The 22,675-nt window shown below is 38.9% G+C and overlaps 1 protein-coding gene across 22 annotated transcripts in view; it reads right to left on the reverse strand.

The window, feature by feature from the left end:
* LOC124880035 (pleckstrin homology domain-containing family A member 5-like) overlaps positions 1-22,675 on the reverse strand; it is a 110,801-nt gene that overhangs the window by 82,401 nt on the left and 5,725 nt on the right. The window contains exon 4 of one of the 22 annotated variants that reach the window (XM_047385075.1): positions 13,319-13,475. The exons of the other annotated variants lie outside the window; for them this stretch is intronic. Coding sequence (XP_047241031.1) covers positions 13,418-13,475 — 58 coding nt within the window. The 3' untranslated portion in view covers positions 13,319-13,417. Of the gene's footprint in view, positions 1-13,318; positions 13,476-22,675 lie in introns of those variants that run through there. 22 annotated transcript variants of the gene reach the window in all.

The raw sequence follows: 22,675 nt of genomic DNA on the forward strand, positions 1-22,675 counted from the left end.
GCTTTAGATGAAAGTGTGTGCTTATAAGGTTATTCACCTCCTAAAATGTTCATAGTTGTTTTAGATGAAAGTGTGTGCTTATAAGGTTATTCACCTCCTAAAATGTTCATAGTTGTTTTAGATGAAAGTGTGTGCTTATAAGGTTATTCACCTCCTAAAATGTTCACAGTTGTTTCAGAAGAGGACCAAAGCAATAGAACATACGCAAACTAAATGTGCAAAAGTCCCTTTTCATTTAGTCTTCACTACAAAGATGTCCAGAGCTACTCTGGCAGATTTCTGGCTTCATAAAAGAAACAAACGAGCCAATCAAAGCCACTGTGGACATGACTGGAAGCAGCAGCTGTTTACTGCTACCAACACAAATAACAGAATCTGAGCTCAGCGGCTGTTTGCTGTTTACCGAAACGCTGCTTTGGAGTCACAGTTGACTCTCTTTCTCCTTAACTTTTTTTCTGTGGGCAGACACTCGTAATCACAGGCCAACAGCCTGAGTTTCATGCCTAATTAAGCAGAAGAGGAACTCAATGTTCTCCAACTACAAGCGTAGAGCAATATTGAGATTGAATTTATTTTCAAACATAGGAGGAAACATCGTTGGCGTCAACAATCAGCTACAGTAGCTGTAATCTGTCATTCAGACATAGCTCAGTAAACGTCAGGGTTTTAATAATGACAAGAAAAGCGAGATTTAATCCGAAACCTAACTGCAACACATCCAGTTTGTTGGCAAACATTAAAAATATTTGTTAAAAATGTATTCATGTTTACACCCATCCATTAGAGAAAATAAAGCTCACATTTGTGCAACATTAAAAGGAGATGAACTGAGAAATTGGATGATGACCGGAATCAGCAGATTTTAAGCTCGACATTTAATAAATCTGATCGTTTTGCTATCAGTGAAAGCAAAATGCTAAAAGCTCTTCAGTGGAATCTGTTCAGCCTCTATTCCACACAGACACGAACAAATCGCCAAGAATGTCAATACTTTAGGATTCCTAGTTGAATCACAATAAGTTCCTAAATTCGTAACTGATTCGTATTTTATTCTTAGTCAGTTGTTGCAATTCTTGAGTTTTCTGGAATTCTTGGCAAAAGTTTTAAGCTATTCCAAATGTTATACGGAACTCTTGAATCTAAACAATCTCAGTAAATTGTTAACAAATTTGTAGGTCATTTTTAGACATCGTAGCCGTTTCCTAACTCAACTGGGGATTTGTGAATCATTGTCTTGACCACTCAGGGCCATTGGACCCCCTAAAACTGCCCAAGTCTGTCTTCTGTCCTTGGGAAAAAAACGTGGACATGGCCTGCAGATGAATTGGTCAATTGTCCGCTCAGTCGAACAGACCCTGAAGTCTTCTGTCTCTGCTAGCTAAAAGTTTCTTTCTAAACTTGGACGGTGTCTAAAATGAAGGCAGAGGAAGCAGACAGATGTAATGAGGTATTTAAAAAGAAACCACATTTTCTATAACATGTTGAGACATGTTTGCTCATTTACATTCACTGCAACAGAGAGAGCAAAAACTTTCAACAGGTAACAAGAAGGCTGAGCATCTTACAAAATTACTCAGTTGTTTTATTTTGAGCTTTTAGCCTCTGCGTGTCATGAAACATCTTGGATGTAGAAAAATTACCAGCCGCCTGGAAATCCCAGAGCTAATGAAAGGATCCACATTGTCCAGTGAATACACATAGAGACTACTGTTTCAGTAATGCTAGCTGTGCTTATTGTGCTAATCTCAACTGTAAAAAGCTAATGGCAGTTTAAAATGTCAACTCAGAATAATTTTGCCTTTGCTTTGAAATAATAGTAAAACCCTATTTTACTACTGCTATCTTACTGTGGCAACATTGATCCCGCTCATAATAGAAATAATTATTGAGGCTTGATAAAAATCTGTTATTCTATTTCCTTATATTAAAGCCCTCTAAAGGAAATCCGGATTTGTCAAAAGTTGGTATCGGCAGGTCGAAGCTTTACAAAAATCGGCAATCAGAGGTTGGTCTCAAAATTCTAATCGGTGCATCTCTAATTAAAAGTGATGCATTAATGTTTCACACATTCACAACATTTTGCCTTGCCACTAGATTGTATTTTACTATCAAATATAAATATATATCTATTTTATAAGAGAAAATAAAATCTAGACAATTTACTATTCTTTTAAAAACACTGCTGGGATAAAAAGCTAAGAACGATATCAATATATTACACTCCTTTCAGACACTGAAGCCTGTGTCTTAAAATATAAGTGAACATATTTTCAAAAATTGGACCCTTTGCTTTGAGGTAAATAGAATTTTATCTTGATAGCAAGGCAAATTTAAAAGTGCAATAGTTGCTGGTAAAGAGCAAAGGTTGGTATACAAATTTACCCTGTCACAGTGAATGACTAATGAGTCCCCCTCCTTCATAAATAAACAATGAATACATAAGCATACAGGGGCCATAAAAAAACCTTAGGAGACCTCAAGAGTTCATTTGCGGGATGGTTCCAAATCAGTACCTCTAGGTGCCTTTTATAAAAGCTTACAGCTTTTCAGACGATGTATAACATTTATGAAATACTTCTCAGCTCATAATTTCTAGAAAGAAATACACAAATTCTGACTTAATTTGGACTTAAAACATTGAGTTGGTAACGGTGAATCGTGAGGCTTTATATACTAATTCCCACTACAAAATATGACTTCAATTGTAGGCTAAACATCTGAGGGGATGACGTGCATCACAAAGCACAAAAAGACGCCCCCTAGTCAGTCATCAAAAATCCGACTTAGTCACCCCAACATTACAGCAATGCATGAGGTTTTAGCCCATTTATTCAAGCTGTAGCTTCAAATCATACTTTCAATACTATTTAATAATGCAACACAGTGTAATATTTGTTTAATGTACTACATGAACACTAAATTATGTAGAAAAATAAAGCTAAATTACATTAGACAAAAGCAGAACAAGGAAAACATGATAATATTTTTGCATGAAAACTGTATACCCACATTTTCACTTGTTTGTCAATACTCTAATCCATTATTCATCTAGCCATTGCAGCTCTAATATATAATTATATGACACATCTCTCTGTAATTGTGACTGTTATGCTTTTGAGTTCCCACACCAAGATGAACATACTTCACACTTAATAAGGAACATATTTCCAATTCTCAGAACATCGTCTTTGAACTCTTAATCTTAGAAGTGTTAATGGACTTGTGAGAGGTAGCCGTAAAGTCTCACTACCTCACCCAAGCAGCACAGAGGCCAAAAAACACATCAATTACACTGTCACGGTCCACAGTGAGGGTGTATTTATCCAAGCCACCAGCAAAGGTATTACTGTAAGAAACAGTGGGTTTCCTCTCATTGAGGGACGAGGAGGGGGATTGCCCGCACACATCAATTTGTGAATTACAACACGAACGTGGGAAGGGCTGTATTTATCCTCGAGCAAGCAGAGCTGATATTTAAACCAGACCCTTGACTTCCAGCAATGCTCGTTTCTTCTGCTGAAGGAACACGCTGCAGTAGACCGACAGCTGATTAGACTAATGGATCACTGGGAGGTGAGATCATCACTACAGTTATGAAGCCTCTGTCAGTTCTACCCACTCTGGTCTCATCTCACACATGGCCTCTAAGAGAAACCAAAAAAAAAAAAAACTGTTCTTGTTGAGCCAATATTTGGTGTGAAAGCACGGAGAGATGGATTACTCTGAACCAAATGTCTGAAGGTAGACTGGAACGGTGTTTTGTCGAAATAAAGCTAATACTGCTTGCATCCTGAGTTTGGTCTCCTCGATAATCAGGATACAAAAGGTTAGTTAACGCCCTTTTATAAAATGCAGTAAACAAATGACAGTGCTACTGACTCAAATAAAGCAGAAAAAAGACCACAATTAACTTAATGTAAACAATGCTGGTCAAAAAGACCATATCCCCCCCAGATCCCTAATAAGCTAAGTATTGAAAGATCTGAGGCAAGAGATAAAGATAGGGTTATGTACAATCCCAAGCAATAACCTGACCTTAAACTATGGCGCATTCCTGTGGTAACTCCAGTGATGACATTAAATAAAGTCAATCACAGAAAGTAACTTAAATAGAGACTGAGTTTAAATATTTGTCTAAGCAAGAGTGTGGGAGAGGACTTTTATTCAAGTCAGTTATGAAACAACAACTCTACTTGCTAGGTATCGCTGTTACAGCCAATATTGTCTTTCCTAAGAAAAAATAACAAGCCATTATGCATACAAACAATAAAACATGACGGTGTTTTTCTTTATTCCAATAAGCTCTAAATGCCCCCTTCTCTCTATCAGTGCGATGCACCTAGACTCAGAGTTAGTGTTGTTGGACAAAGTCAACATGGCCTGGGTTACCATTTATATCTGCTAAGTACCTCTTCAACAGCATAGCACTCAACTTGCTATAGGTACCATAGGCTGTGCAGCACGCAACAGGTTTGATGAGGTTCAAAAGGCACTTGAAATGGTTACATGAATGATTTCTTCAAGTCCCTGAACAACTGTGATGGACTGAGCAGAAGATCAGTGCGGATCTTTCTTACGTAAGACTAAAAGAAGAATTTTTACAGTTTAACCTCTTAATCATAAACTGAACCTTTTGAACCTTCCCATATTTTGTCACAGCCACAAACATCGACATCTTTTATTGAAGTTTCATGTGACAGACCAACACAAAGTAGCATATAATTATGAAGTAGATGCAAAGACAGGTTTTTGCAAAAGAAAATCTGAAATGTGTGATATGCATTAATATTCCACGCCTGCAAGTCAATACTTTGTACTTTTGCATCTTTTTCTGCAATTACAGCCATCACTACCAGCTTTGAACTTCTAGATACTAAAAGTTTTCAGATTCTTCTTTGCAAAAATAGATGAAGTTTAGCTCAAGCCAACTGGATGGTAAACCTCTTAGCGTTTTTCCAACGAAGGAACTTTTATTCTTGGACCAATTCTGTTCGATCTGCCTGTGAACTTTGGTGTTTTGTTGAATACCGACATGCATTCCACCAGTTTTGGGAACCAAGCATGAGTCAGTAACAGTGGGCGTTACACAACATGGGGGGAAAGCGAGGCAGCGGGGCTTGCTGAGCGGTGTGTAATTTATTGCAAAAAGAGAGCATCCATAAACAACAGATAATATAGAAAATGAGACGGCAACTCCGTGCGAAAACAATGGAATGTATGTACAATGTTTTCATTTGCATATGTTCAGCATCCGCAAGTGTAATGGAAACAAGTAGTTAATGTGTGTTTAATGTGTTTTTGCAAACATATAAATGTTTATACGATCTGTTCTTTGTCTTCGCCACCTCCAGGTGATGTTACGGTTTGCGCAGAAGAACCAAGTGAACCAGAGTTTGCGATTTGGAACCTCTTTTCGTTGGTGGAAACACCCGTCACCAGTTCGAATGCCTGCTTCTCAGATGAATCCTCTCCATGAGTATCCTCTCAGTTTAGGTAGATGACCATGTCTGGGTGGGTCTGCAGTTGTGGCATACTCTTTCCATTTTTAGATGACGGACCTTGGTGCTCCAAGAGATGTTTAACGCTTGGAAAAAATTTATTTTATGTAACCTTGCTTTAATTGTTTTTTATTTTTCATTAATATTTGCTAACAAAACTCTGAGGCTTTCACAGAACAGCGTCGGTGATGAGATTAAATTACATTCAACTCCACAATTCTCCACCTCTTTGTGTTGGTTTAACACCTAAAAATACAAAATCCCAATGAAGTACACTAAAGTTCGTGGTGCTAGCAGGGGCTGTAGGTAGCCAATACTGTCGCTAAGCTCATAAAATCTAGATGAGAACTGTAAGCAGATTTAAACCCTTATGAAAAGAAACAACATGAAACCGCTCTGGGACATTGGAGGACTGCAAGGGGCAGAGCAAGGGATGCAAGGAGACAGCAGAGAGTGAACAAACCAAAGCCTCAGCACTAGGGGGGCATGATATTAATCCCTTGACTGCTGCGGGTAAATTGAAAACTTGGCAACAACCAGTACATCAATATAGCACTGTACCTGAGAAAAATAGACACGGCTGTAATATTTCCAGAAACTGGTTTCATGAGGGTGTGAATGAAATCAGATATTTGGTTCATCTTTCTACAGATGGAGAACAGGGGGGAAAAGCCAGTTGGTTGCCTCTTTAAATGTGGATAAAGGCTAATTAAGAGATTGAAGTTGTCACAATCTCTCACAGGAAACTGTCCATTAGTCCAAAATTCTCTATGGACATTTAAACATCGTGTCCCACAAGCTCACAGCTGTAGAGCATTTCAGCTGAGTGATGTCTTCCAAGAGCTCCCTAATCATCACAGACCATCTGGAAAACAACTGGGCCATGCAGTGTCCACTGAACTGAAGTTGACAGCCAAAGGAGGCAAAGAGAGGGAAACAGAGATGAGGAGAGAGAGGGCAAGCTTTTTAGGCGCTATAATGGAAATGTAGAAGTGTAGGTGCAGAGGAGGCATATGATGGAAGAAAATAAAGGTATTCCTTTAGCGGGAAAATTCTGAATGAATGTGGTGCTTCCTTACTAAGCAGTAAATGAGTTGAAATAATATATTAACATATGTTTTATAAAGACACATGACCTTTTTCACTCACTGACAATAAATCAGACAGACGTTTTCCTGCTTTAGGTCAGTCAGATTACTAAAACTATTTACTAAATGCCAGAATAACAAGCAAGAGAATCTTATTAGAGAATATTCATTACTTTTGTTAAATTCAGACGTTTACCAACATTTCCTTAGAATTTGGTAGAATTACCTTTTTAACTGTATGACTTGGGTCAAAAGTTTTACATATTTTTCCACAAGCTTCTCACAATAGTTTGCTGGAATTTAGGCCCATTCCTCCAAACAGGACTGGTGTAACTGAGTCAGGTTTATAGTCCGGCTTGTTTACACACACCTCTTCAGCTCTGCCCACAGCTTATCTGTGGGACTGAGGTCAGGACTTTGTAACTAATTTAGCATAATGCTTATGGTCTTTGTCTATTCGGAAGAGCCATTTGTACAGTTTGAGGAACTCCTGAAATGTTTTTTCAGTATTTCCAAGCAATGTTCTTTCCTCATGATGGCATCTATTTTGTGAAGCGTCCCTAAAGCAGTGAAACACCCACATGGAAGTGGGCCAGACCACTAGGGGGAGTAGACCACCAAGTCCAATGGGACCAGATGGAACCCTTAGTAAACATTAACTGGATGCCCATAGGAAACCTAAGGAAAGTTACAGAAGATAGAACAGGTACGTTTTCTTTCTTGTCTTTTTAAACACTTAATCTTTTACAATATTATAGAACTGCAGCATATTTACGTCCTTAGTATTAGCATTCTAGGGACTTTGATTTATAATAGTTTGCATTTCTCTATTATCTGTTAAGGTAACGTTAGTCAATCTAGCAGTCTTCATTGAAACCCGTGTGTTATGATTGAATTTAACTTTAACTGTTTTTGCTATTTGTATCATTCTTCTTTTGCATTGTTTGCTAATTGCAGTTGTTTTTTGTGTTTGTGTGTTTGCATCATTAATGTGTTTGCAGCGAGTTTAACCATTTGTTGCACGTTTGCACTTGTCGGCCACCGTATTTTTGGTAATGTTTTATCGCTTTATATATGAATAATTAAACTCTCTTACCGGCTTCAGCTCCAGCTTCAACATGTTCATGTCACGTTCTGAGTTTGGATCGGACCAATACGCAGACAAGAGCTTGGAAGCCGCATGAGTTATGAGGTTTATTAAGCGATTTCCAGGTGAAGCAAAAAGTCACTTCAGGTATCACAAGAGTCCAGACAAAAACTTACATGAGAGTTCACTACTGCAGGCACGTAGAAAAACACAAGACTAAACAAGGGTGTGATGAGGAATAGTGACAGAGGAACCAGTGGGGAACAAAGAACACAGACCAACTAATATACAGGGAGAAAACAAAGGCAGGTAATCACAGGAACTAAGAACAGGTGTGGCAAGGAGACATGGAGGCATAAGGGACAGGTGGAACTAATTAACAATAAAGGGAAACATAGACCTAAGCAACAGTTAACACAAAAACACAAACCAAGTCCAAAGATGTCATACCATGACAGTTCATCTCAGAGACATATAATCCTTCAGTAAAAGTTCTATGTTTCGACGTTCTCATTGGGCTTATACTGAAAATTATAACCAAGGATGAACCAGACTTTAGAAGTCCACAGTTCCTGACGTCTTTGCTGATTTATTTTGATTTATCCATGATGTCACACAAGGAACCAGTTTGTTTGAGGTGCTACCTTAAAATATATGCACAGGTGTGCCACCAATTAACACAAATGCTGTGAATAAATTTTCAGAAGCTTACAAAGATATGTCATTGCCATCTAGGGTTTCCCGAATCTTTTAATCATTTTGAACCATAATTAAATCAGATAAAAGACCAATTAAGATCAAGACCTTTTTCACAAAGGTGACCTGGCTATGAAAGGCAGCAGCAAGACAGATAGACAGCAATAAGAGAACAAAAATATTTGAAGTGCGAGCAACTTGCCAAGTGCAGGAGTTATTGCTATAGTAAGAATATAAGTATATAGTCTGATTTAAAGGAAAAATGGCTGTCTTTTTTAACTGTATGTAAATATCTGGTTTACTATGCAACACAGCAGAAACTAAACATATTAACCCCTAATAAATTAAAGTGGGGCATTCATTTTAAATTATGAGTACAAATTCCATAAAATAAACAATAAAGAACATTGATTGCTTACTAAATATGTAAACAAGATATTGTACTTGTGCCTGTATGGATTTTCACAGTCAAATTGTCATAATCAGCAGCTTGGACAGGTAGGTACATCAGAGGCTTTTTCACTCATATATTCACAAATGAATGCCCAAACACCAGACACATACACTGTTTTCTCCTTGTGCGAGCCAGATGGTAGAGGCCCCACAGAGACAGAGATGCAAGAGAGAGCAGTCTGAGCACCTCAAAGCCGCCTGCCTCCCAGTCAGCACCAAACCTCACAATAGAGAGTTATGGAGCCAGAGACAGAGGGAAGCTGCACGGCAGAGCCAGATCTGCCGAGTTTCCCTCTTAAATCACACTATGCACATTAGTGAGCGGCAAGACTACAAGGCACTGACGAATCTGTAGAGTCAGCAATGACAGCAATCAGAACATCCCTCTGCAGAGAGGGTGATTAAAAATTCTCTCTGCGCTTCACAGTTTAAATTACAGATCAACCCCAAGGGTGTAATATTTGTTAATGTTTGGTGTGTGACTGACAGTGTCTAAGAGCTGCATTAACATATCACAGTACATTTCTTTCTTAATAAATTATTTAAAACAACAGAGAATCAGAGGATCAGAAACTACATTGCCTTACAGTACTTTGCAAAACTATCCATACCCTTTATTTCATCTTGTCACTTCACAACCGTAACATTCTGTGTATTTATCTGGGATTTAATGTAAATAAAGCAACACAAAGCAGCACATAACTGAAGTGGAAGAAAAACATTTATGGTTTTTATGTGTTTGACATATAAACTTCGAAAAAGCGAGTCATACATTTGTATTTAGCACCCTTTCATAACCTAAAATAAAATCTAATGATGCTTCTTGCCTTCAGAAGTCACCTTAATAAATACAGCCGTTTTGTGAAGGCAGCAGAGGTTTCTTGGAGAAGATTAGAGAACAAAAAGTACCATAGAAATCAAGGAGACGTTCAAAGCAGGATTAGGCTATGAAACAAAATCCCCAGCAATGAACATCTCACGGTGCATTGTTCAAACCATCATCCACAAATGGAAGGATAAAATCAGAGCGCAGGCATATTGACACCTTGATACACCACCCCCACTGTAAAACATGGCGGTGGCAGCATCATGCTGTTGAGATGCTTCCTCAGAAAAGACAGCGCAGCTGGTCGGAGTTTCTAGAAGGGTGGATGGAGATGGATGGAGCTAAATCGAGATAAGAGAAAGGAAGAAGCAGTAAAAAGGACCCATGGTGACTTGGTGAGCTGCAGAAACGCACAGCTCTGGTGAGAAAATCCACTGACACAACGACTAAAATTAGTTGTGCATTCCACAAATCCGGCCTGTATGGGAGAAGGGCAAGAAGAATGCCATTATTAAAAAATATTATTTTTTGCAGTTTACCACAAGCCATGTAAGTGACACAGAAACATGTGGAAGAAGGTGCTCTGGTCAGGCGAGACCAAAACTGAGCTTTGTGGCCTGCCTGCAAAACAATTTTTGACACTTTTCTTTATCAGGGGTGGCAAAGCAGCTCAATCGTCGAAGAAAACCTGTTGGTGGCTGTAAAAGACTTGGGACTGGGTGGAGGTTCAACTTCCAGCAAGATAACAACCCTAAACATACAGCCAGAGATACAATGCAATAATGTAGATCAAAGCATATTCATGTGGCAAAATGGCCCAGTCAAAGTCCAGAACTTTATTCAATTGAGAATCTGTGACAAGACCATAAATCTGATGTTCATAGGCTGGAGCTGTTTTTTGTAAAGAAGGACATAACTGTTAACCTCTAGAGCTGCTTGAGGGATCCCTCAATAGACTTGCAGCAGTGATTGCAGCAAAAGATGGTTCTATAAAAGGTCTTACTAAGGGGGCTGAATACAAATGCACACTACATTTCTCAGATATTTGTTTGTGAAAAGATTGGAAAACCATGTACAACCATAATTTTCCATCTACCTCACAACTATGTGTTACTTTGTGTTGGTCTGTCACATAAAATCCTAATGAAATACAAAGAAATCTGTGGTTGTAATGTGAAAAAATGTGAAAACTAAGTTTAAAGGCTGTTAATACTACAAGGCACTGCATGTCCAATCATTGAAAGATAATTTCACGATAATTTTAATGTTTGTTTAAAAGTCAGTCCATAGTTTTTCTTACATAATATACAGAAAATCAGAGAGAAAACCCCTTATCTTCTCTCATGTATTAACCCACACCGACTCAAGCAACACACAAGTAACAATGGGACTCCTACCCTCCAGAAAAAATCAATACCTTGTTTAACTTGCAGCGCCCACATATTTACCATTTTCATCCAGCAGATCCTGTCTGTCAGTACAGTGGAAGTAGTTTGTAGTGACAGACAGAAGATCCTCAGGTCCGAAGCAGAGTAGATTTCCACTACGTTGTCACCTGATACTTTTTAAAGGTGGTTAAAGTCGCTCCAATAAGACAAAGATGACAGGATGACAAAACAAAAATATCCATGTGAGTGATTTTGTTTATCTTAGTGTGACAGAGTTTCGAGAGTGTGATTTGCCTCTCATCAAATGCATGCTGGGACAAGTTGTAGCCATAGTAACAAAAATAAGAGAAACTTGCTGTTCTTGTTCCCGTCGTGATTTATTTCTTGAAGTACTTTTTCAATGCTACGAGCCCGAGAGTTGGGTGAGTCTCATGCAAAGGGGTATTGTTACTGATTTAGTAAAAAGGATATCTGCATCGTATAGGATAAATTTAGATTTTACTTCATTTTATTACCTGGTGAGATACAAAGTTATGTCATATCTGAAATAAAAACGTACAGTTCTAAGGAGAAGTATTTGCTTTCTAACAGATGTCTTCTCTTTCTGCTGTTTTTGTCACCTTATTAGAAACTGCTTTGGGATTTTTGTCAAATGTTTCATATCATCAAATAAATTTCAGATAACCCGAGTAAGAACAATGCACAGATTTTAAATGAAGATTTCCATCGTATTGGATGGTGTTCGGGCATGAGCAGCCTGTTTAAGGTCAGGCCACAGATTCTCCATCACATTTACATCCATATTTTGACTATAGAATTCTCCAAAACCTTTATTTATTTATTTATTTTAACCATTCTGGGCCCACTATTGGTATTTCTTTGCTAGTTATGACTTAAATTAGCTAGCTGTAGAATCCTAAACGTATCCCAGTATTTAAATATATTTAAAATGGAAATGTTGTCTCCAGCTTTCTCTGAATTTCTGTCCAATCAATTGTGTCTCTTCTCTCATTTTCAGCGATGTAACTGAGCTTTCTTGTTACATAATTAGGTCTGAAAAGGCTCAGCTCACAGAAAGGCACTCAGCTCATTCCCTGCAGAGGAGAGGGGAGCCTTACACGTCTGTCGTAACAGTCGGTCTGGCAACAAAGAAGGGTTCAGAGGGACTCATCATCTCAGGTTTGAAGGATGAAGACATAGGCTCCAAGCTATTCCTAGATTTCAGGTAAAGCTACAAAGAGAGTCAGTTCAAACCGGCAGACAGAATGAGGATCAATGCGAGCACAGTCGTGACTGATTTTTATTCACTTTGTCTAACAAGAACCCTATGGTGAGGCATTCTTTAGACTCCGATAAGATCTCCAATTTTATTGAAGCTTGAGGTTTCAAGTTTCGAAAATGAAACTACAGAGTAAAAGAGATTTGTGAAGTTAAGAACAGAAACACAATTATCAAAGTTCGACATTAAGTGTATTTTCAGCTGTCTAAAGAATCAGCTGCAAGTACAACAGTCAAAATACCTTCCATACGTGTCCCTGTCAAAGATGTGTAAAAATCCTTAAAATACAGCAATCATTTATTGCTCACAATGAAAATTAAAGAAAACTTCCATGAAAAGATATATATGAATAATAATTTAGACTTTACTCTTTTAAGTTGATCAGATTGTCAAGAAACGTTGAACTGTAATTGTTATTTTCCAGTAATCCATGGTTCCATGTTTCCCAGAGGTTATAAAAATGGCACAGAGGCCAATTTCTCTTTGTCAAGAGAACATGCCAAAACCAGGAAATCGCCACAAGAAAATAGCTATGGTCCTAATCTTACCCATGTGTACGGTGACCCACCATTAAAAAGCAACAACTGGAACTGTGAAAAACAAAACTGAAGGAGGATCAGGGCTTGTATTGTCACCACCCACAGTGAGGAGGATATGAGAAAGGTAAATAAAAATGTCCAAAGGTCATTGTTAGAGAACTGTAGCGTCATCTTGGGGTCCCCGAGTCTCCATAACAACCATTCGATAGGCATCTTGTTATCTACATGCCAACAGACATTTTATTGGAACCCTGTTCTTTATTCAGATAAGACCAACCTCATCAAACTGTCTTAAAACAAGGGATGAATATTTGAAAAAGTACCTCATCCTCATTGTTAAGTATAGTGGAGGAGCTGTGATGCTGTGGGACTGCTTCTTTTCCATAGTCCCTGGAAACCTTGTTGATGTTCATGATATCATGAACTCTATTAAAAGACCAGGTCTTTTAAATACAAAAGATGTAAGTTTTCTGCCAGACAAAAATGAAAATAGGTCGTCAGTGGGTCTTTCTTCCATGGCCGTCTCACTCACCAGATCTAAATCCAATCGGAAATCTGTGGGGTCAGCTGAAGAGAAGAGAGCATAGGAGAGGACCCTGGATGACGGAGCATCTGGAGAGACTGTACAAAAAGTAATGGTCAACGATCACTGTCTCTGTATGCTCCAAAATTTGGTTCTCTCTCATAGGTGTCACGTTTGGCGCAAGATTCACTTTGTATGGATATGGGACAATATTATTCACTTCCAAGTAACCCTAACCCTTTTCATAGTGATAGGAAAATACGTTTGCTTTTTAAAACATCATTCCATAAAATATTTCATAGCATTAACATTGATCAGAGAGGAAAGTGTGCCAAACCTTTAGCTGTGCAATCAGTGAGAGTGGGTCTTCAAAGCAGAAAATAAACGAATACCGAAACAGATATGCCCTGGATATATTTCTGTCATAATTGGCCAGGTCTCTTTGTTGACAGATAAATTATGCAAACCTATGGTCCACATAATAAACTTGTAAAATATTTATATTTTATATGGTAATATATTCTTGTGATGAGCACTCACACACACCAAATTGTACTGTGCAACAACAAAAATGGGCTTCAGCTCAGCAGCACCAGGAGGATCAGGTGTACCTTTTATTCTGTCATTCATTCTTTGAACAAGCCAACTGCTTTCTTATTGCATAGCTTGAAGTAGTTAGCTTTGGTTTAAAGAGTGTGGTCATTTATCTTTTTTTATTTTATTTTATTTGCCAAACAGAATTAATGAAACCAAAAAAAGCAAACCGATTACTGAGCTATAGCATCAATCTGCACCTGTTTATTCTTAGCATAACTGCTGCAAACACTTCCTGCATATATGCAGTAACAGACGCCTAATAGGAGTCGACAATTTGTTTTGTCAATGACTGCAAGTCGATGAGATGACTAGAGATGACTGAAAAGACGTTCAACATGAGATCGGTGTCCCTTCTCCAAACTTTTCATATGCTGCATCATCTACAGCAAAGGGAAAGTTGATCCATAGAAGAGGATGTCAGTAATGTGCGATTTATTGTTTCAGCTTGTTCAGAACTGCAGCAGCAGAATGGATGGGTAGGATTCATTATTCTGTGATTTACCAAGAATTTTATGAGTTGTGACAGGATCTAAAGCTGCCATCTTAACAACTTGAATTGTTGCTTTAAAGCAACACGTAAAATAACTGCTCAGTTCCTGCTTCTCCTTTCTCCTCAATGAGTAAAATGGATTTATGATGAGGCAGCTGTAGGTTTTTAGATGCCCTGGCCACTAATAAAAAAAGATTTGACTGTGGAAGAACACTATAGAATAACATTATTTCTGGTTATGGCTTTTTTTTTAGGGAAATAAGTATTTAAAGTGCTGATGGTTTTGCTTGTTTTAGGGGTGCACAGATCGATCAGCCAGCCAATCAATCCGCCTCGACTTTGCTAATTTTGGGTGATCAGCAATCGACCGATACTTACTTGTAAAACCTATCTCATCCACCGATCTTATCTACTTGTCTAACCTGTTGTGCAAGTTTTGTCTGTTTATAAAATGTGAAAAATGAAAGACTGAAGGAACTTCAATGCTCTAAACTTGTTATTCATATTTGAGAGCACTACCTCATGTGAAGTTAAAACAAGTTTGTATTGTTTCACTAGTATTGTTCAATGTTTTTCAATAAAATAAGATTGAAACATTAAAGGTGTATTTTGACTCATACCACCTGACAGTGTCAGTTATGAAAAAAATCGTTATCAGCCAAAATCCGAATCGGCAGGTCAGGCTTCTTAAAGATTGGAGCCAGAAATCTGCAATCAGTGCACCTCTTGTTTTGATAGTTTGCACAATTAAAAGGAAATGAGCAGTGTCTAATATTTCTGGTGGTTTCCTTTTAATGTAGAGGCTAACAAAAAAAAAATTCTAGACAAAAGTAAAATGAATAAATGTCAAATACATTTAAGATCTCCCAGTGGAACATGACCCAGTACTTACTAGAGAAACCCATACTTGCAAGCACATCACTAAGATAGCTTCTGTTGGGGGTCAGAGGGTTTAAACACATCTCAGGAGGGATTTTAGCCCACTCCTCTCTGCTAAAACTCTTTAACTCCTGTAACTGTTCTCGCAGCCCCTTGGTTACACAAAGTTTCATCCACGGCTTTTCTGCAGGACTGATATCTAGCCACTTCATGATCTAAATGTGCTTCTCCTTTAACAACCCCCTGTTGCCATAGTAATATGTTTATGCTCACAGGCATGATGAAAGACCCTTCCAGAGGACATTTTTTTCTTTTTTCTTCTTTGTTTATTTTAACCATGTCCTCTCTGGCAGAGTAGCGCTCAGAATTGTTGTCTGAGTGCCAAGAAGAAGCCCAACAGATTTACTTTCACAAGTGGAGCACTACGACTAACGCTTTAATGCTCTGCTTGATATTTATAAAAGAAACCTTATTAGAAACTGCTTTGGGATTATTTCAATTGTTACGGACACGGAGACAGAGACGAAAAGGAAAAAATAAGAGGCACGAAAGAGAGAGAGGTGGGGCAAAAAGGAAAAAGGGAGAAAAGAATGGAGGAGAGAAAGAAGGATGAATAGATCACAAGATAACACCCTGCTTGCTTCTACACCTGCAGAAACATACATAATAACAGTTTTTTTTACCAAAGTGCACAGTACTTATGGATGCCAGATGTAATTAGTGGTAAATGCGGCTCAGTATAGAACATTTGTGTATCTGTTAACATCTGAATTTAAACACCTGTGGATCTGAGTGTGAGCGCGCTTGTGTATACAAGGTTTCTCCATAAAAATATGCAATCATGAGTGTGAGGGGCCACAGACCAGCCCCCCTGGTCCTGGGATAGATACGGAGGAGATCCGAGCAATAGACATCTAAAGGGCCCCCAGACCACAGGAACCCCAGGAGAACCGGAACTTCCGGGACTACCGCAACCCCCCCCCCCCCCCCCCCCCCCCCTTCTTCTGCTGAGAAGAGCAGGGGAGAGCACATTTGAAGTGCTTTGACAAAGGCAAGAAGGCTCTTGTCCAGGATTTTATGGTACATGGACCAGAATAATCATCCCGTACCCTCATCAGTAAAACACCCCCATGCTTCACTATGGAGATGGTGTAGGTCTTACTCAACCTTGCTCTTCTTCTAATCCTAAACTAATCCTTCCAAGCGTTCTCATAATTATTCAGAAGTTAACTGAAACACTCATTGGTGAGATTTGAATGCATAGAAGCACACCATGATACCCATGGAAACAATGGACTTCAGATCATTAACAAGCTCCTCCCATCTAGATGTTGGCTGGATCCGTGTGTTCTAATGATCATCCTCACTCCAGGAGGCAAGATCTTACGTGAAGCTCCAGTCCAAGAACGACTGTTTGACCAAACAATCACACCAACGGCAGTCATCTTAACCACCCAACTTTTTAGTGATGGTATCGGCTATTCCAGCCTTGTTGCAGATCTACTATCTTTCCCTGATCCTTTGGCAGCTCTTAGGTCTCCCTCGTTATGGTGAAGATGCTGGAATAAACAGGATTGATTCTGATGCCAACTAACTAACTGATTGATTCACACCTTCATGGTTACCTAGACACTCTGCTGGAGTTTAAATTGCATTTTGTAGGTCATCAACTTTCATCCATTGACAGATACCTTTTATGCAAGGTATTTCCCAGATTTTTGATAAATATTCTGCATTAGTGTAAAACTACCATCAGACTGATTTTGTAGCTTTACTCATTCTTTGCAAGTGCACAAACCTACAAAATCAGCAGGCAATCCAATACTTAATATCCTCAATGAAAGAGTTGGAAACAATAATGCTAATGTTTGAGTTTCCCTCTGATAAAAACGTAAAGGTTAGCCGTGGTTATCAGATAGTGCTGTTGACACAGACCTTCTGCTGCTTGAGAAGAGAAGCGGTTTCCAAAAACTGGGTTTTAAGCTTTAAATGACACATTTGAAAGCAATAACGATGATCAGAGAGCATCTCTACACAACAGCTTTTAAATGTGTAGTGAGCGAGTGTCGGTCTTCAAAGCAGAAAATAAGCCAACAACAAAACAGAGGTCCCTTGTTGAGATTTCCCGCCACATTTGGTCAGATTTCAGTTGGCGTCTGTTCTGTGTTGAATTATGCAAAGACAAGTTCTACAGAGTAGTTATGTTTTATATGGTAATTTATCCTTATTACCAACACTCAGAACCAGTAAACTACCTTCAAAGCATGCCGCCAAAAGGTACTGATATGAAAGACCCGGACAGCAACAAAATTGGTTCAGCTCAACAACACTATGAGGTTCAGGCGTACTGATTAATAACCCCTTCTTCAAAACAAGCCAGCATCTATTTCATGCATTGCTTGAAGCAAGTAACAGAGTGTGGTTAGTTTTCTTTGCTTATATTTCCCATATAGAATTAATATGACCAAAATAGAAAACAGAGGGAATTGGCATTAACATGCACCTGCTTATTCTCAGCATAATTCCTGTGAACACTTCCTGCATTAACATAAAACTAATTAGGATGAATACTGTGCCAACATAATGTTACGTTTTTTGTTTTTTTCTGTCCCAACTTATTATTTTCCACTGGAAAATAAATCTGCAACATTTTTACAGGCTAATACTTAAGCCTAACTGTAAGTGCAAAAATGAAAATGCTGTTATTGATACAATGAAAAACAAGTTGAACATGAACATACTGTGGCGGCGAGCCCTGCAATCTACAGTAACAACTGAGTTAATCCAAAGAAGAGGATGTCGGTTACTGTGCTATGTGGATTATTGTTTCAGCTACTTCAAAACCACAGCAGCAGAATGGATGGAGGCTCGCTGATTTACCAACAGGTTTATTTGTCGTGGCGAAAGTTTAAATATGTCTGCTAAAAAGCTTGAATTGAGGCTTTTGAGCTACTTCTCAAACTACTGCGACTGCTCTCTCCTCAGGGAGCTACACGGAGCTGGTTAAAACGCCAGTAATCACTTTTGGATGCTCAGGCACTTTAACAAAATTAAATCTGACATTTTGTACTGATGCGTACTACCAGAAGAGGGGCACATTTTCACAGCTTAACGTGGTGAAAATGTTAACAGTTTCCAGCTCTGTAAATTTCAGTGACCTCCTTGTTACCCTACTAGTATAGTAAGTTCTACCCAATTCACTTTGAGCCAGTCAAAATCAACCTAGGAAACAAGAAAAACCTTTTGTCTTAGGAAAGCAGAACGTCTCAGCTGACTTATTTAAGCTGCATCCACTTCATTTACCCTCCCTGTGCTACAGTTAAACCTTATGGGAGACCATGTTTCTAGTTTGCACTGTCACACCAACAACCTGTAACTCTTCCGTGCTAGCACAGAGCATCAGAGGACAGTCTGCGTCAGCACAATCTGCTACTTGATACTCACGCTGTGTAACCTGATGGTAACAGCCCTCTCACAGAGCCAGCATGACAATACGCCAGATCTTTTTCTGCAGCATTTGCAGAGCACAAAAAGTTACAGAAACAAATGGGTTTAAACCTGTCGCTTTCTTCAGTGAGCCAGTGAGCTTCAGTTTGATGAGCCCTGCAGGAAACCCAAAAATCATTTTCTTTTCTGGAAAATCTATGCATAAACGCTACCGAGACCATCTGAAACCACTCTTCAGTATCGACTGAGGGAAGAACAAAAGTCAAGTTTTCAGTATCAGTGAGGTGTATGAAGTTGGAAAAAAAAAGGAAAAGCCACATGCACTCAACTCGCCGCGGTGGTCCATGGTGAACCCTGTGTTTGGGTTTTCAGGCCAAAAACAGCACTCATTCATCCAAAGCAAAGGAGGGAGAACCTTCAAAATAAAAAGCAAATAATGGTTATGGTTTTTCTGCAAAGTTGTAGTGCTGTCAGCTATGACTTCGCAGTTGTCTCGTGGCAAAACCAACAACAGAACCAAACTTGCCATAGTGAGACAGAGAGGAAAGAGAAAAACAAGGGATAGACATTTATGATTTGACCCAGAGAGCATTGTGGAGAGGGTGAAGGAGGTCTGCACCAGTGTCCAAGTTCAACTAGCTTTTTAACTTCAAACCGTGGTGAAGATTAGCCTCCTCTGCGTGTACCACCAGGTAGGTGCTGTGATCCATTTGTGGTTTGCATGGAGCAAAGCCATTGTTGTGCAGCGCATACAAAACAGATGAGTGGGTTTTGTTTGCTGTTTATTCAGGCTGTAATAGGGCAACAACATGGCTGCATGTATTAGAGTAAGGTTGCTCCGTTTTGTTTTTCTGAGCTTTTAACCTGTGTCTGGAGATCAGAAATCAGATACAATTTTCTGTCCAGAGCATCTCTAGATTTAAACCAGTTTTACCTTCCTTACATAATAAAAACAAGATATAGTCCTAACTTTATAACACTGGGAAACACAAAATCGATGACAAAGTAATAACCTACTGAAAAACCTAAGGCACATCCAAGGCTTATCCAGCTGTCAGCAGGAGAATAGTGTTGGAGAGTTCTCAGAGGCTTTTATTGGCAGCCTTGCATTGAACCTCGAAATGTCCCACAGACTGTCCAAGTCACAGTTATCTCATAAACCTGTCAGCGAATCTCCTATCAAAACAATGAGTCACACTGTAATTAATAGTCTTGACACCATTTTATTCCTTAACGCTTCAGCACATCGAGAAACAGACTATAATCACAGCACGTTGCTGTGCCTTGGACTGTGCATGCAGCCATCTTTATGACTCTGGCTCTAGCGACTACATGACTGGAATTCTATAGGCTCCTGTTAAGTAAAACACTGGAGGGGGAAACCACGCTAACAAGCTGGAGAAAAGTGTCAAAAATAAAACACTCACTACCAGACCAGGACGCTTTTCTCATATGTATCCTGATATTGTTCAGAGAATCAGGTGATATTGTCCTTTGAAATGTCTGTGCAGGGAGCCCATGGTTATGTTTTCATTTAGGCTTCGGTTATTTCCTTAAATGCTCTATACAGAAATAAATTAGACCCACAATGACTTGTATCACTAATGAGCCGCAACACAAATGAAGAAATAAAGAGAGGAAGTCATCAGAAGGCACTGAGATCCATCACAATAAAATAAGATTCTGATGTGTTTGCTTGCTAAATTATGATGCACAATGAGCATTATTATGACAGCTAAAAGAAGAATTGTTGAAATTGTTTTAGTATTTCTGAAATTTATTATCAAGCAGAATTTTGTTGGTAATTGTCTGAGGTGAGCCAATCCAACAGTGCACACCAGGCTGGCGTAAAAGGCTTCCCTCAAACTTTTAGACCTAAGACTAAAATTCACCCGATACCTGAAACAAATCGTTTTTCACTCGCCAAAACGCAGTGAGCATGCATCATTGGACTGAGCCAGAATCACACTGATCAGCTAATGAATGCGGCGCTCCCTAAATCTGTTTTGCACAGAGAATCAGTGATAAAATAGGGGAATATGGAATGACTGTCTTTTAGTCAGATGGCCTGGCGAACCGCCACGTAAAGCTTCTCAATTTCATGAGCAAGTCAAAGAAGGAGAGGGGATTCGGTGCGGATAATAAGGCATAATACCCTTCATTTTTGATATCATGGTGCAGTGGAATTATGGTATTCAGGCAGGTTTGACTGCTAAATATCTACCTGTGAAGTGCAAGGGTAGGTTCTTCTATATCAGTAGATCTGGAGGGCGGATAATGAATCAGCACTGACTGTGAGACGGTACTTTTGATCCTTTCAGTGCATAATTCTGACTACAATGTCAATGAGAGAGTAGAATGTAAATTATGTCTTTGCTGAAAGATAAACTGAACTACACAGCTAAGTGCAGATTATGTGGACCCACTGAACTCGGTGGTTTAATGCAGGTTTACATACACTTGTTATAGGTTGAAATATCATTTTAATTTGAGCTTGTAATGACATATTTAAATCACACTTTTTTTGTGGTGAGGATGGGGGTATGATTACACACAACTTTAATGGAGCCAAAAAACCAACAAATGACTGAATTAGTTTTGGATTTTCTCTAATGCAAACAGGGTCAAAATTGTACATACATCAACAAGGTCTTAGCATAAGTGGTTGGCCCTTTGTTTAATTTCTGGAACGATGATTTACAGACTCTGCTTTAAAGCCACAACAAAGGATTTCGTTGCAGCGATTCATTCAAGTTGTTTGTTGTATCATAATTTCACCCTACAAAAAGAACGCATCCAGTGCATCATTAAAGGTCCAAAATGCATGGATATTCATGCATACGAGTGTGTGTAACTGACCCTTAGTTGACTGGATGTTACATTAGTTCAAGAAGAACATGCACAAGCAGAATTAATGTAGGGAGACTTTATATACTTTTTTATGGTATGAAAATATTCCAGAAAGATTTACAGCCTCTGACACTGTACAGTGTGTTTTGGGGCTGCCCCAGAAGAAAGGGGAACATTATGAAAAGACGTCGATTGTTTGCTTCAAAAATGTGGCCCCAGGTCAAACTGTCAGATCGACTAAAAAGAGGCTCTTTCATTGGTCTACGGACAAAACAGACCTTTAAGCACAATTCCAACCAAAAATCAGGATTCCAGTGCTGCAAAGTCACCACTGCAAAAACCTTCTCCGAACAGCCAAATAACCAAAATGCAGCAGAAAATGACACACATGAACAGAACACTGCTTCCACTTTTAAATGAATACACTGGATCCCCACAGAAGACAGCTGAGATGCAACATCAGAAGTATTGTTAGTACTGTTATTTACCCTTTAACAGTACTGAACGCATGCACTCAACATGATGTTTACACGTTTGCTTGCTCCAAGCTTCAAGTTATAAAGTTGTGAAATCTCACAGTGTGTAGGCACATTAAAACATCATTTCAAACCTCAGCACACGTTGTCAACTCAAACAGTGAGGATAAATGATGAAAAAAGAGAAAACATATCAATCTGGCTGAATCTGACAAGTGGGCTAAAGACATTAAGTCTGGTGACTACAGACAGCTTTAAATAGGAACACACCCTGGTCTGTCTGATACTTGCACCATATTTCTGTGCAATCATTAACTTTGTGATAGCCTCTTACTACAAAGAAATCGGGAGTAAAGGTCAAGCATTTACAACCTTTCAGTGTTTACTGCCAGCACAGAGCAGGTTTCCAGAAGCACCATGCAGGTGACTGAATGTTTCATTCATCTGAAGTCACTGAAGAGGAAATAAATACCTTTCTGTTTAATAATCAAGGTATCCCGCTTGCATGGCGACAGTGAAGTGGTTTAATTTCTTTACTCTGTGTGGACATGGACAGTGT

The sequence above is a fragment of the Girardinichthys multiradiatus genome, chromosome 2, assembly GCF_021462225.1.
Source record: "Girardinichthys multiradiatus isolate DD_20200921_A chromosome 2, DD_fGirMul_XY1, whole genome shotgun sequence".
Classification (NCBI taxonomy): domain Eukaryota; kingdom Metazoa; phylum Chordata; class Actinopteri; order Cyprinodontiformes; family Goodeidae; genus Girardinichthys; species Girardinichthys multiradiatus.